We start from the raw sequence: 15,835 nt of genomic DNA on the forward strand, positions 1-15,835 counted from the left end.
TTCGTGTCTTGTCTAAACTACTAGAACAGGGAAGGACTAAAATGGGAAAAGATTCACTGAGCATCTATAGGTGCTAGGCAGCAGGCTACCTGATTTACAAGCTACCTGATTTACAGTTAGTATTTTTTAATCAAAATCTTCCTAATTGATTTACTTGCCTCTAATCTTTCCACATTCCAGTGTATTTTCCAAAAGCAATTTTCAAGCACAAATCTGATCATGTCATTCTATGGTTCTAGGGCTTTGTCCTTGGTGATTCTTCTGCCTGGAGACATCCTCATATCATTTCTTCCACTTTATTCCCATTAATATACCTATATTGATCCAATACAACCTACCTCCAGAAAATCCTTGGGTGCATAAACAGGTCTGAAAAGGCTTAAATCTGGAATTAAGATAGATTGGAACAACATTTCAGTTAATATAAGAATCCTTATTAATAACAACGTTAATGATTCTTTCACATGTGGCCGTGGAGCTGTATTAATTCAGACATTTGCGGAGTATCAATAATTTGTCATACATTGTGTTAAGTACTGGGAACACAAAAATGAAAGGGCAATCTCTTCCCTTGACGGCCTAAATGACCTATTCTAGAAGAAATTAAGTGTCTCCCCTCATAAATTTATAATAAATTTATAACTGAATTGAAAACACAATGTCAGCATAACAAAGTTCTATATGAGAATTCTCAAAGTACCTAGAATACAAATAATACACTCTTAGCGAATTCCTCTAGTTGTATTAAACTGTTCTCCCTTTTGAATTTCTATAACACACTGCTTTCTCTATTACAGTACTTATTTCTTGCCTGGTTCCCCATGCTTATTTTTAAAGAGGAGTGGTGAGGGATTATGTACATGTCTACCAATACAATTCTATGCATCTATTGATCACAGTAAATGAGACACAGCTGTCACCCATTATATGTTTATAAAATTGACTCTATTTTAACCATTAAAATGAGCCAAAATAAATTCTTAAAAACATTTTAGAAGTCTCAAAACTTTTTACCACTTAACCTATTTTTAACATCTCAATGTTATTAAAGCTTGAAAAATATTTACCTTAATTACGAATCTAAGAAATCCATTGAATGATTTAATCTATTCTTTTATAAAAATGTTTTCAAATGCTGTTTTAAAAAGGATAATTGACTTAAATATTCTCAAAATATTATAAAACACTGGTGAAAGTTAGGAATTAAAAAAAATTTTTTTAAATGTTTATTTGAGAGAGAGAGAGAGAGAGAGAAAGAAACAGAGAGAATCCCAAGCAGGCTCCATGCTGTCAGCACAGAGCCTGATGCGGCTCTTGAACTCACGAACTGTGAGATTATGACCTGAGCCAAAATCAAGAGTTGGACGCTTAACCAACTGAGCCATCCAGGTGCCCCCAAAGATAGGGATTTTTAAACTGCACGGTAGAAGTTTAAGCAAACAAAGTAGATGACAGTAATTAGTGGGGAAGGAGAATGGCTATCTTTCCAAAAGAATTGCTAATATTGTTGCTTTGGATCCACAATTAAGAAGGCAATCTTTTCTACTACCACATTTTGAAAAAGGTTGTTCATATACCTGGTTCATCAGTTCCCATTTCATTCCATTTATTGAGAAGTTCTTTCTGTTCTCCAACTGGCCTCTAAAAAAGGTAATTTTAAAATTGGTTTCATTTTGTGAAGCTTAGCAATGCAGCTGAAAAATAAGAATCAATAACTTATCTAAAAGGTTGAATAAGCTACCATAACATAAGAAAAAAATCACTTCACCGCACATGGTGAACTTTTTTTGGAATTATTCTTAAACTTTTGTTATTTAACTATGATATTATATCTAGTCTCAATGGCTCAGTTAGAATATGGTGCTAAAGAGTCCAAGAAAAGAAGAGAAATGATCTCTATAGGCCAGTAAATTTCATAAAGAAAAACTGCTCCTTAGCCACATACTACATCTCTTACCCCATCCAGCAACCTCAGAAATGCATCGCAAGGGGGACTGGCCAAGAGAGTATGACTGTGGGTCAGTAGCATCATCTTCCTACATGAAAGACAGTATATTACACAATACTACATACTTAGGCAGTTTTCCATAGAAATTTATCCTTTTTGAAAATACCATCCTTCTGGTGCCTTCCGTGACTTGTCCTTGGAGATTATCTAAAGCTCATCCACTATATCCTGTCTACTAGCAAGGAATGAATAGCAGGTAGGGAAAATAAAGTGAAGAGAAACTTCTTCTCTCCTACTCGTGAGCAGCCAAAAAGAATCCAGAGCATTCCTCGAGTGGCTTTTCTCTCCCTTTTTATCTTCCCCCTCAAAGCCCACAGTGACAGACAAATGTTGAGAATTTGATCTTTTAGATCTAATGATACTACTATTAGAACTAAATAGTTCTGCAGAGAGATGACCAATCATCCTTCCATTTCCTATGTTAACACTGAAAGATGGTACCATATTGGCTATTATAAGAGGGTAACGTGCCTAAACTCCATCTTGTATTCAAAACACATGGCTATTGTGCTGATTAGCCAAAAATAAGGAGACCAAAGGTAATTAAAAATTTTCAAGTGCATTTATAACATGTATAACCTTTACAGCCAAATCTCTAAATAATCTATACGTAGATTATATATTGTATTTTTATTTATTCTCAAGATATGTTCATTACAAAAAGTACTACAGCCTACATAATAGAAATCTATATACAATACATCCACGTAATTGGCCTTTTACAGATTTTTGTTTCAAAACAAATTGATAATACTGTTTAAAGAGAGATAAATCTGCCTAACAATTACAACTTCGTGGTACTTCTAGCACTCAATTCACAATAAAATATTTAAATATTAAAAGTACCTTTTGAAAAAAAAATAAAAATAAAAGTACCTTTCGTGCCAATGGGATACTCAGTTCAGTGCACATACTATTTAAACTCTTCAAAATTCTTTTTTCCCAACTTCCCTGAAATATAGAGAACAACTCATTATTGTTTCTGGTTAACAATACCAAAACGAATTTTTAAAAAATGAAAGATATTATGAGTTATATAGAAATGGTAAGGTTGGTTGAGATTGGTTATCTTCATTCATTAGTTCACTCAACAAATGTTAATTACTGCCTACTATGTGCCAGATACTACCCTTGGTGCCGTGAATTAAGCCATGAACAGAAAGTCTCAGTTCTCACGGAACTGACTTTCTAGAGGAAGATGGAAATGAGGACAGATCAAAAAAAAAAAAAAAAAAAAAGGGGGGGGAAGAGGAAGAAATCAGCAAGTCATAGGGTGATAAACATTTTAAGAAAAAATAGCAGATAATAAAAAGGTAAATTACATTTAAGTATTTTGTAAACGTTTGATACTCAGAAATCCCACTAATAACCTAGTGAAAATAAAACTTTATAGAAATTATTATACTGTAATTTTCCCTAACATGACATTTCAGTCCTAAATACTTCAGCATGAATGTTCTAATAAGAACCTTCTCCTACATCAACACAATACCACTATCACACCTAAGAAAATTAGCAATAATATTTCATATAACATAATATTCAGCCCACATTCAAACTTTTCCAGTTGTCCCCAAAATATCTTTTATAGTTTTTTAAAATCCAGAATCCATTAAAAATGTATGCATCACATTACATTTGGTTGTTATGTCTCTTTCCATGTAGCTGAATCTAGAGTCTCTTTGTCCTTTTCTTTTTCAGGATATTGACTTTTTTGAGGACTCCAGGCCAGTTATCTTTTAGAATGTGTCACGATATGGATTTGTCTTACTGGTTTTTTCACAGTAAGATCTATCCCCTAGATCTCTTGTAAACTTGAAAAAAGGAGTTCTTTTTAATAGTCAGTCATGAATTGATTATCCACATATACCATATTTTAGTAAATCCTTCTTTTTAACACCAAGGTAAAATGCCAATATTTTTTGGTCTTTTTACTAAAATATGCCTTTAGGCTACTTCTAACTCACTGAAAGCAAAATAAAATAATACCTAAGCTCCAAAATTTAGACCAAGAGAGGAGAAAAGAAGAGAACTATATATTACATTATTGATAATGTACAGTTACAGCCCATCCAGTCAATACAAGTAGAATAATAATAATAATAGCTCCTTTATGTGGTTGTTATAAAGATTAAAGATGTAAAGTGCTTGGAACAGTGACCTAATAATGATAATAATCATTCAATAATTGATAGCTTTACTATAGCTTTCATTGTTCATAGTTCCCTCTTTAACACACATATTTAAATACATTACCCTCTTTACCCGGAATATACTCTCCATGCTCTACTCCCAACCCCAACATACTTACTCCTACTTTATCTGAATACACCTTATTCACCTTTCAGATCTTCACCTCTATTAAGCCTTCTGTTCCTGGTCGCTCACCCCAGATGGTATCAGGTGCCTGTGCTTATAGTCTCTCTCGGCCCCTTCCTTCACCCATCACAGCACATAGTCACACTTTGTCTAGCACATAATAGATGCTACATGATTACACAGATTTCTACTCTAAGTAATATTGAAAGCGTTTAAAAAATTTTTGATACGATGGCCTAAGCAATGAATGAACAAAAAAGCATTCATCTATAGGAGAAATACAGAGCTGTGTGAAGTGTATAAGCCTTAGTCTACTAAATATATAGAAATAGATTTTTAGGAATAAAAGAATACTCCTCATAAATTCTATTAAATACTCACAAAACTAACCCCATTTACTGGCTTCTTTTCTTTTCTTTTCTTTCTTTCTTTCTTTCTTTCTTTCTTTCTTTCTTTCTTTCTTTCTTTTCTGTGAGTATTTCTCTTAGATTCAAGACTTAAAATACATTTGAGAAACTTATTCACGATCAAACATTAATTATAGCAACATAACCTACTTCTACCTCCAACATCCTTATCCTCAATTTATCTGAATAAATCTTACTGAACTTTCAAGTCTCAGGTTGAAATACTATTTTCTCTAATAAGCCTTCTGTCACTTGCTTCCCCCACTCCAGACTGTGGGGGAAGGAGGTATAAGAAAGCTTATTTAAAAAAAATAATAAAAGCAATTTTAATTCAATCATTATATAAAAATAAAATCTGCATGAAGATTAAAAATCCAATCCCTGGATTTGTATAATTTACCTTAATATATAAAGAACCAAATTGCTATTATTGAATTATGATTCCAAATACTCTCATTTTCAACCACACATAAAAAGGGCTCTTGAACTGATTAAAAGACAATAATTCTTGGAAATAAAAACAAAAAGTTGGGGTTCCTGGGTGGCTTAGTCAGTTAAGCATTCAACTTCATTTTGGCTCAGGTCATGATCTCACGCTCTGTGGGTTCCAGCCCCATGTCGGGCTTCATGCTGACAGTCCGGAGCCTGCTTCGAATTCTCTCTCTCTCCCTCCTTCTCTGCCTCTCCCCTGCTCGCTCACTCTGTCTCTCTCAAAAATAAACATTTAAAAATATTTATTTTGGTAAAAACATCTCATTCAGGTATTTTCTATAAAGTACAATTTTTAAATGATTAATCATAGTTCTCCTAAATGGATATCCCAGGCTACCAAATATTTCAATTCACCAACTTGAAATTGAATGTAATTCAATTAGATGTAACTAGAGATGTAATAGAAAGAGAAAATAGTTACCAAAAAAAAGTTACACAGAAAAGAGATCAGACGTTAGAAAGAGTTTGGAAAAAGAGCTACAAAATTTACATACATTGCTTTATTAATCCTGTGAGATATGTATCATGAATGAGGAAACTTTCAAAAAGAACACATAAAAGTAGAATGAAAAAGAGTGTTAAGAATTGAAGCAATATTGAGCAGATCTTTATTCAATTATCATTTCTATGTGCTCTGTAATTGAAGCAGGAACTTAGAAATCATCCAGAAGAGAAGAGAATGACTAAAAATTGAGAAAAGGAAAGAGGAAAAGAATATTAAATTCAGAAAAATTGGACTTTTGGGGCTAGAACAGGGGGACATGAGGTGTTATACCTGAAAATTCAACTAGTGAAAAGATATTGATTCAACATTTACTGAGCACCTATTAAACACATGTCAGTAAAAATGAATCAAACGGCATCCCTGTCCCTAAGAACCACATCACTTTTGTGGTGGGGGTGGGGAAGAGAAGACAGATACACAAGTAACATGAGATAGGTTCAAAAAGTTCACGAGGGCTATTATCAGCCCATATGCCATACGTATAGAAAGAACTTAAAAGAATAAGCAAGGAAACAGGAAGCTGAGTGTGTCAAAACTTCTAGCTGTTAATGGAGCACATAACACTTCCTTTAAAAGTCTAAAAACATTGAAGGAAAAGTAACTCCAGTGGTTCGCTACGTCTTCCCCATTCCCCGTTCCATATTGATGACACAATGACAAGGATAGCAGGGCTTTTCCAAGGTACCCCTTGCAAGAACTTCAGTCAGATGGTCAGAGAAGTTATCTCCATAGAAATCCCAAGTTGTCAGAGAAGTCGTTTCTATAGACATCAGAAAGGGGAATAGAATTTCCTGACAATGAGGGGAAATCCAAAGTGAAGCAAGTGGCTGCTCGCAAGCTGGGTCACCCTGTGGGTTCCCTGCAGAACTTGAATCTTATTTCAGGGTATTCATTCATTCGTTTACTTGCTGCCTCACTAACTGACATGTACTGAGTGCTTTCTACGTGTCAAGCACAGGACTATGATCGGTGAGTAAATGTTATAAGGAGCCTATGATCGCTTAATACAAGAAACAGACTTTCCAACAAGTAGAAAGGCTTAACCAAAATGACTTAAGTTAGTGAAATTGTGAGTTCCTTGTCTTCAGAAGTACTCGAGCAAAAGGAAATGAACTCCAGAGGTTGAATGAGATAAACCTGAAGGGTCCACTTCAACTCCAGTTTTATAGATACTAAACTTTTCGCAGGCTCTGTCTGTAGAGGTGACTAAATACTCCCTAAGTCTCAAAAATAAGTGCTCAAAAAAATCACAGTTATTCCTGTGCTATTATTTAAATACAAATGTCAACATATCTTCAGCACACACAGAAAAAGAAGTAAAAGTGGCAAATGAACTATTGAGAAATGACAGTGCACTAATACAAGATACAAAGAAAATAATGGTTTCTGCCCAAAGACTCACAAAATAAAGCTTTAAAATGTTATTTAAAAGGAAAATGAATGCCCTTTTACATTTAAAATGTTTAATAGGAAGACATTACCTTTTACCCAAACCCATATCCTCTCCAAATGAAATTACTGTTGCCTTCAAATCAGTTTCCCTAATAATTGCAATCTATGGTATTAAGTCAAAGGACTTCAAGAGTTTTATAAATAAATTAATTTCTAAACCATGAGAGGCAAAAACTTTACACAAGAATCAAAACTGTATTGAAATCTCTAACTGGGTATTACTGATTGCCTTGCTACTTTTTTATAACAATGAACGTAAATAAGAAGTCTTTAAAAGCCATCTAATGTAGCATGTAAAAAACTATGAAATTATAAAATTAAAAAATTATTTCCTTCACTCTGAAAAAATAAAGCAAATAGTTATAACCCAGCTTTCTAATGGAAGATTTTAGTAATTCTCTGATTATAAAAGTAACACATTTATTCAAGATAATTTGAAAAAAAACAATATGTAAAGAATAGAATAATAAATAAGCATCCATAAATTTTCATCAGCCAAAAATAACTACTATTAATATTTTGTTCTCTTCTTTCATTTTTTCTATGCATGTATGTGTACGATTGAGATATTTAATTAGTGGAATTATATTGTTTTATATTTTGCTGTATCCACTTAAGATAATATCATATACTTTCCTATTTCATTATATTCTTTTAAAAATAACATTGTTGATGCCCGTAGAACATTGTCTTTTGGAGATACCCTGCTGTATATGCAAACCCTATTGTTATTTAGATTCTTTTAAATTTTTTAATATCATCACGAACGTACATTTCTGTGTTTCCCTGATTCTTCCCTTTAGATAAGATCCTAGATGTTAGAAGTGGAATTAGTAGGAAAGGGGTGTACATATTTTTAAGGGGGAACATTTTCTATTTTTTGTGTTCAATTCATTCATCATTCAAAAATATATATCTACTGAGCATCTGCCATGAGGCAGGCACTATGTCAGATGTTGAGGATACAGTAGTGAAAAGAGAGACCCTGGTCCTGCTTCCCAGAGACTGCAGAATCTAGATGATAAACAGACAACCCAAGTACTATGGTAGGAAGTATAGAGTGCCTCCTGTACGGAGGAATAGAGACACAGAAAAAGTACCTGGGAATCTGAGATCTCAGGCGTCGAAAGCCTTCCTAAAGAAGGCATCATGTCACCTGACACCTATGAATGTGCCAGAAATACGTGAGATTTGTGGGGAGGCAGTTTTACACAGAAGCAATGGCATGTGCAACAGTTCTCCTGGGGGAACAACTGAAGGAGGTCAAGTATGATTAAAGCGAGAAGGCAGATGTGTGCGGAAGCGGGCAGGGGACTGGCAGGATGGTGAGGAACAGTGTGAAGAGGCGACACGTAAGACTCGGATGGTAAAAGGAAGCCAGGTCGTTGACAGTCTTGTAAACAAAAATAAGGAGTTGCGGTTGTATCCTAAAAGTCTGGGAAGTTTTAAGAAATGGAGTGACAATACAGAAGGCACAGAGACTAATTAGGAAGAGGATGAGAATTGAAGTCACATAAAACCAACAAAATTCTCTTTTTTGTTTAGGTTCCTAGACTGACAGAGAACTGGGTGAATCCAATCAATAGCACATCTTGAGTTTGAGCATTTCTGGACTGGATAGAGAAATACGCTGAATATCATCAGGTAGTACAGATTCTAGAGCCAGACTTTCCAGGTTGAAATCCCAACTTTTCCACCTACTAGTTTTGTGAAATTGGACCTATGTAAGATCATAAGAGTAACATACCTTCTAGGCTTGTCATGAATATTAAATGAGTAAATAGTTGTAAAGCACTAGAATGGTACCTGGCACATAATTAGAGCTCTGTGTGCTCACTAGTATTATTTCGTAAAAAAAAAATCATAATTTAATCACCCATTGTGTATCAGTTTCTTCAAATATTCCTTTCTCTAAAAGGTGTGGCAAAAGAATTCCCAAATTATTTTACATGGAAATAGGGTTCTGTGGTCACATAAATTTGAACAACACTGGATTAAATAAAATTAAACAGTTTCTTTACTGCAGAACATCCCTGAGCCTTAGCATCCCAAAATAAATTGTATGCAACAAAATTAAGGAAGCATTAAATTAAAATGCAAAGACTAAAATAAACACCCACAAGTTCATAGTAACATAAATAAATAACATAGTGATATAAATAAACAAACAAACAAACAAACAAACAAACAAATTTATTACAAATAACTCCCCAGTTCTCTTTCTGCATGGAAGAGAGGGAGAACTCTTCCATGCAGAAACACTCCAAATAATTTCTGTAGAGATTCCCAGCTCAGGGAGGTGGGATATAACTGTCTCTCCTTATGTGTGAACCATAAATAGTGATTTCTTTCCAAAGAGTAGAGCACACAAGAGTGTCGGGGGTGAAGAGTGACTCTACAGTGGGGCAACCTCACAAACACTACCTAAGCCAGGCAATCAAGGTCAACATCAACAGTAGTAAACCATGTGGACAGTATATACGCTGATATGATGCAATGAGTATAAATGGCACTTTCTGTCTGTGGTCTTCCTCCCAAAAACCCACAGCCCCAGTCTAATTATGAGACCAACATTAGACGAATTCCAACAGAGGGATAATCTACAAAATACCTGACTAGTACTTTTCAAAACTGTCAAGGTCATCAAAAACAAGGGAAGTCTGAGAAACTGTCATAGCCAAGAGGAGCCTAAGGAGATATGACAACCAAATGTAATGTAGTGTCCTGGTTGGGATCCTGGAACAGAAAAAGGACATCAGGTTAAAACTAAGGAAATAAAGTACGAACTTTAGCGAATAATAATGTACTGATATTGGTTCACTAATTGTAACAAACGTAGCACACTAACTTAAGATGTTAATAAGAGGGGAGACTAGGTGTGGAATCTATGGGAACTCTGTAATATATTCTCAATCCTTCTGTACATCTAAAACCCTTGTAAAAAAAAAATCGTAAACTGTGATTCTAGGAATGAAAAGTACAGCGTGGGGAACACAGTCAATGGTACCGTAATAGCCCTGGATGATGGCAGCTCCCTTGTGGTGCACGTGGCATAATGTATACAGTTGCCAAATCACCATGTGGTACACCTGAAAGTGTGCTGTGTGTCAACTACGCCTCAATAAAAAATAAAAATATATGACACGAATTTTCAAACAAACAAACAAACAGTAATTCACCAAGAGGAAGGCAGTGTGGGCCTCAATTTCCAAACTTATTTGTCCATGGAACCCTTTTTTGTAGAGCATCTCTCAGAGCTAGCATTCAGCAGAAAATACTCTGGGAAATGCTGATGCGGTGTAAGAAGCCTGTTTCCCTCATCAGCCCAGAAAATTGAACACCAATCTAGCCTGCCAAAAACTGCAGAGAGTTGATTTACATCCCAACTCTGAAGACACAATCAAGAGCTAAGTGAAGTTCAAATAACTCATGAAACTTTAATGGGGGGGGAATCACATTTTTTTCCTGGCTCTAGTTCCAAAATATTTTCTGCCAACCTGCTTTACTGAATAAAAGCAGAAGGAAACACTCACTGGATTTTATTTTAAGTTCTTTTGATTGTAAAGAGCAAAGAACAACTTAATAAAGAATCCCCTATGTCCAGGTCTTCTCTAGTGCTTCTACAGAACGTCTTAGCCATCTCCCCCATAGCATACAGCACTTTCAGTGATTAAACCATGAGTTACCCATAGGTGGAATCTTTATCTAATTTATTTCTGAATCTCCAGATCACATGGTAGACTGTCTTCTAGCAGGCATTCAGTAAATATCTTTTTTTTAATATGAAACTTATTGTCAAATTGGTTTCCATACAACATCCAGTGCTCATCCCAACAGGTGCCCTCCTCGATACCCATCACCCACCCTCCCCTCCCTCCCACCCCCCATCAACCCTCAGTTTGTTCTCAGTTTTTAAGAGTCTCTTACAGTTTGGCTCCCTCCCTCTCTAACCTTTTTTTTTTCCCTTCCCCTCCCCCATGGTCTTCTGTTCAGTAAATATCTTTTAATTGAATATCACAATAATTGCTAGAAGAGATGGCAAGTGCCTTTACTATTAATCTGACACAAACTTTCTGAGTTCTTACTACATAAAGGTCAGTATGCTAGATATAATGGGTCTACAAAAATGTTTTAAAATTGGTACTGCTTTCAAGAGGCTTATAACTAAAGTAAAAAAGATGTGTACAGAAATTGCTATCACAGAGTGCGATTTGTAATAAGAACCATAAAACGACAGCATGCTAAAAGACAGTGTGCTTCCAAAAGAGGGAGAGATCCTTTTCAACAGGGCTGATAACTACAGCAGAGAAGAGATGTCATCTGAGCTGACCCTCACAAAATAGATGGATTTTCCTAATGCTAAGCAGGCAGAAAGAGCTTTCCAGGACAAGAAAACAAAATAAGAAAAGTTTTCTTTTCTTTTCTAAAAGATGCAAGAGGGAAACTCAAAATGATTCCCCTGGAAGGGCACAAAGGACAGTTATAGGATGGCAGAGATTGATAAAGTGAAAGGGAAAGTTAGGGACAAACTAAAAATTCCTAAATGTTGCGCTTTGGGGTAGGAACTTGTTGGGCAATTGGTAGTCACTGAAGATTTGTGAAAAGGCAGTGGCATGTATTATAAGGTTTCATCTGCTTGTAGCTAAAGTTAATTGTGTTAAGAGTACATATGAAGATGGGGAAAGAGATAAGTTGAAAATCAGGAGGTGTCAGTATAAGACAAGGATGTGAATTAACGTCTGAAACAAAGTTAGCACTCAATAAAAGATAGCCATCCTCCTCTTCATCACCACTGTGATCACTATGGTAATGGCCTTAATAATAAAAAGGAAGAGAAAGCTGTAAGACCACGGGAAGAAATAATTTATAGAACTTAGTGACTATTTGGATACGGAAAATAGCAAAGATATTTCAAGTCTAAATTACTATAAGTAATGATGAAACTAACTGAAATAGGAAGGTCAGGACGAGATGCTCATTTTAGGAATAATGCCATAGACTCAGTTTTAAACATGTTGAGTTTGATTTCACAGAAGACACGTACAGTAGATAGTTGATCATAGAGGACTGGAGGCAAAAAAGATGTGGCAGCAAAGAGGGAAGCTGTGGAAACCTGAATGTGATGACCTGAATGTTCTTAATAAAATAAGTGGCGTGTGTTAAAAATGAGTGAGAGGGAGGTAGAATCAGCGGCTACACAAGCATGGAAAACTCTGGGAAAACCTCACTGGAAAGCAGATAATGAATGACGAATCGTAAAAGGATTGACAGGCAGCAAAATGAATCCACTGAAAGATGAATGGATTTAGACTGAATTCACGGTAAACATAAAACTCATGTGAGTTTCCTCCCAAGTATGCCACAGTTTGGGAAAAGACAGTAGATGGCAGAGGTAGCCTTAGGCTAAGGATTGGAATGGCAGGCAGAACAGAAGTCTATGGGGCAAGAGATTGCGAGGTGCAAGGGAGCACGCTGATGGCATGGTAGTTACGCCATCCAGACTAAGTAGCCTTCGTGCAAAAAGGAAAGAACTGCCAAAAGATCAGGGAGCTTAAGAACTAGATGACTCAAGGAGACAGGAACAAATACAAGGGGACAGGTAGGCGGACACTAACCTGCAGAGGAGGTATTTAGCGTGGCCACAGTTAAAGAATCAATTATTTCAACAAACACTTCTTGAGCGTTCCAGGGGCTATGCATTGGGCTAGACGTTGCGGATAAAAAAACACAGTCCCTGCTCTTAAAGAAGGAATAATGTAGTGCAGGGATTGAGAAACTTTTCTGTAAAAGGGCAAACAGTAAATATTTTAGACTTTGCAAGTCATAAGGTCTCTATGCAACTACTAAACTCTCGACATTGTAGTGCGAAAGCACCCGCTGACAATAAGTAAACAAAGGAACAAGGCTTCCAATACGACGTATTTTATTAATTCCTATCATTTTCATGGGCCACAGATGTCATTATTCCTCTGGTTTTTCAGCCAGGTGAAAATGTAAAAGAATATTCTTAGCTTGCCAGCTGTATAAAGACAGGTGGCAGGGCAGATTTGGCCCTTGGACTATAGTGCGTCAACCCGAGTTAGTGGGTAAGTATGGAAAAAAAAAAGAGGAGAGTAGTAGGCATGTGTGTATATACATGTACATATACAACGCATACACTTACCGTTCACATGTGTTCTCAGCAACCAGCGGTAGGCTTGAAACATCGACCTATTATTTCCCTCTCTACCTCTTTCCAGTCATGATGGGTAAACAACTTTAGTGTTATGTTTCCTATACCTAATATGCTAGAACTGATACTTTCTCTACACCTTTGAGAAATTTTCAAACTTCACCAAAAAAATATTTAGACCCAACCCTTTTATTTTTTTTTTTGAGTTTATGTCTTTACAACAAAAGATCAAACAATTCTTTCATACATGAATCATTTTAATGATTATGTTTTAAGACATATTGATAATACTGTCTGATTGCTAGACCTAAATGCACTACCTAGAGATAGAAATATATGGCATATTTCCTAAAATATCTCTATGATTTTTGTTTACATTGCTTCCTTTCACCATCTAATTTTGAAGGTTTTTAAAGTGAAAATAAAAATGGTTGAATAATAAAAAGCTGCCTAACATGCATTGCTTGGAATGTTATAACTCAAAGCAGCAGGATATTTCTCAGGAGTAGCAGAAGGAGCCACGATGATAATTGCTGGAGCTGGGTGATGGGTTTATGGGAATTCTTTGGGGTATATTTGAAATTTTCCATGATAATTTCTGACACCGTGATTGAGAGAGGTCAACTCTGTGGTGTCCATTAAGCCCCTTGGCGGCAGCAGCGACAGAGTCGTACCCTGTACCGCAAGGAAGCCTCGTAGAGGCAGGTGCACCAGGCCGTGCTGAGGCGGACAGTTGAGCGTCAGGGGCATGTGACAGGACTTACCAACCTCCTGTTTAAACAGTCCTTTACAGCTTTTCTGTTTACGTCATTTTACTTCATTTTTTAAAGTGAACTGTAGTTGTTTCAGCCTACTTTAGATAGCAGGTTCATTTGAGTTCTGTGACAGAACAGAGCATGTAGCAGCCTGCTGTGAGGACAAACATATTTCAAATACAGTATCAGTATCGCTGGCTTCCACGGCCAAAATTTTAAGGGAAGAGTGAGTCAGTTCATTCCCATCTCATTCTTTTAATATCTCAGAGCATCAGGAATAAATTGCCACATAATACTTTTATCACGTTGAAAATTTCAGGCCAGTACGGTACATGATTTTTTCCTTCTTCTACACATTTTCAGGATTACTGCAGCTAAACAGGTGTGATCCTCGGTCACTGAAAGTAAAAAGGAAGAGCATGCAAACACTGTGCTGGAGGGTTCTTACCCAGGCTTCCATGTAATGAATGACATACACTCCTGATACCAACAAGCACTTTTCACTCTGCATTATGTAACTTGGCATGGCAAAATAAAGTGAAAAATGAACAATAGCCAACCTGTGCTTTCCTCATGTATACCAAAGGTTCTTTGAGATGTTCAGGAGGTGCAGCAGGATGGCTAGGTAAAGGAAACCTAGGGACAAAAAGAGGCAGCTAAATATTATACGTTATCTGGATAAGTAATTAATTCTTTTCATTAGAAATTACTCACCTCTGTAGTCCACGTCATATGTGAAACAGAATATCTGTTAGCAAACCTGTGTGTTTTCAGAAGGTATAACAACATAATAAAACTTTAAGTCTTATCCTACTAGCGTGGTAGCTTCAGATTAGCAATTTAATTGCTCGTTAAAAGTTGAATTGCACAATAATCTGAATTCATAAATTGGGGGAATTTTAAAATTACTTAGCTTAGTAAATGCTCATGTAAAAATTACCAGAACTCTTATTTTTAGCACATAAATATTGTAACACTTAGAGGGATTTTTTAAGGTTCAAAAAAAATCTGTGAACTCACAACATATCTTTTCGTTTCTCCCAATTTCCTTTTCCATAGCGCTATATATTTTTAACATAGTTGAAATAATATGAGTGCTATCTTCCATAAGAGTCATGTTTTAATAGATACAAATTTAATAAAATTTAAAAATGTTAATGTCTCATGGATTCTTTCTGTTTTCTAAGTAAGTTTACCTTCGTATTCCAAATGTACTGGTTTTATTAAGAAAACATTTGTTGACTCAACAATATTTGAGCCATTTTAGGTACTAAGGATATGATGGTAATTGAGACAATATCCCCTGTTCTCATATACTTAACATCTAGTAAAGGCAGCCAATAATTATAAAAAGGGACAAATTAATAGAATAATATCAGAGAGTAATGAGTGCCATGAGAAGATGCGAGCAGGGTAATGAGATAGAAGTGATCTGGAAGGATAGGGAAGGTGTCTAGGGGAGCCAATACTTGAACTAAGACCTAACTGAGAAGAAGGAGCCAACCAGGCAAAGATGTGGGGGAAGGATATTCCAGGCAGGAAGGCAGCAAGCACAAGATCCTGAGTTAGGAACACTTGGAGTGTTTAAAAATCAGAAAAAGCCACAGTGGTTGAAATAAAATGATGGACACACAGTGACATGAAATCACAGAGAGAGAGGGCAATAGGAAAACACAACAGTTCAACATTTGCTTAGAGATTCCAGTCTTTTTCACAACAACATAT

The 15,835-nt window shown here is 35.9% G+C and overlaps 1 protein-coding gene and 1 long non-coding RNA gene across 5 annotated transcripts in view; one reads left to right on the forward strand and one right to left on the reverse strand.

Moving 5' to 3' along the window:
* TBC1D19 (TBC1 domain family member 19) overlaps positions 1 to 15,835 on the reverse strand; it is a 145,405-nt gene that overhangs the window by 98,642 nt on the left and 30,928 nt on the right. For 2 of the 4 annotated variants that reach the window (XM_015072411.3, XM_015072412.3), the window contains 4 exons: positions 14,671 to 14,746; positions 2,885 to 2,959; positions 1,578 to 1,641; positions 339 to 385 (listed from right to left, as the gene is read on the reverse strand). In XM_015072411.3, coding sequence (XP_014927897.1) covers positions 339 to 385; positions 1,578 to 1,641; positions 2,885 to 2,959; positions 14,671 to 14,746 — 262 coding nt within the window. Of the gene's footprint in view, positions 1 to 338; positions 386 to 1,577; positions 1,642 to 2,884; positions 2,960 to 9,794; positions 9,920 to 14,670; positions 14,747 to 15,835 lie in introns of those variants that run through there. The other 2 variants (XM_053217484.1, XM_053217483.1) reach the window with 2 other exon arrangements.
* On the forward strand, positions 6,216 to 14,828 carry LOC128314575 (uncharacterized). Its single transcript, XR_008296371.1, has 3 exons — positions 6,216 to 6,700; positions 8,729 to 8,827; positions 14,474 to 14,828. It is a non-coding gene; the product is annotated as an uncharacterized LOC128314575 (long non-coding RNA).

The sequence above is a fragment of the Acinonyx jubatus genome, chromosome B1, assembly GCF_027475565.1.
Source record: "Acinonyx jubatus isolate Ajub_Pintada_27869175 chromosome B1, VMU_Ajub_asm_v1.0, whole genome shotgun sequence".
Taxonomy (NCBI): Eukaryota; Metazoa; Chordata; class Mammalia; order Carnivora; family Felidae; genus Acinonyx; species Acinonyx jubatus.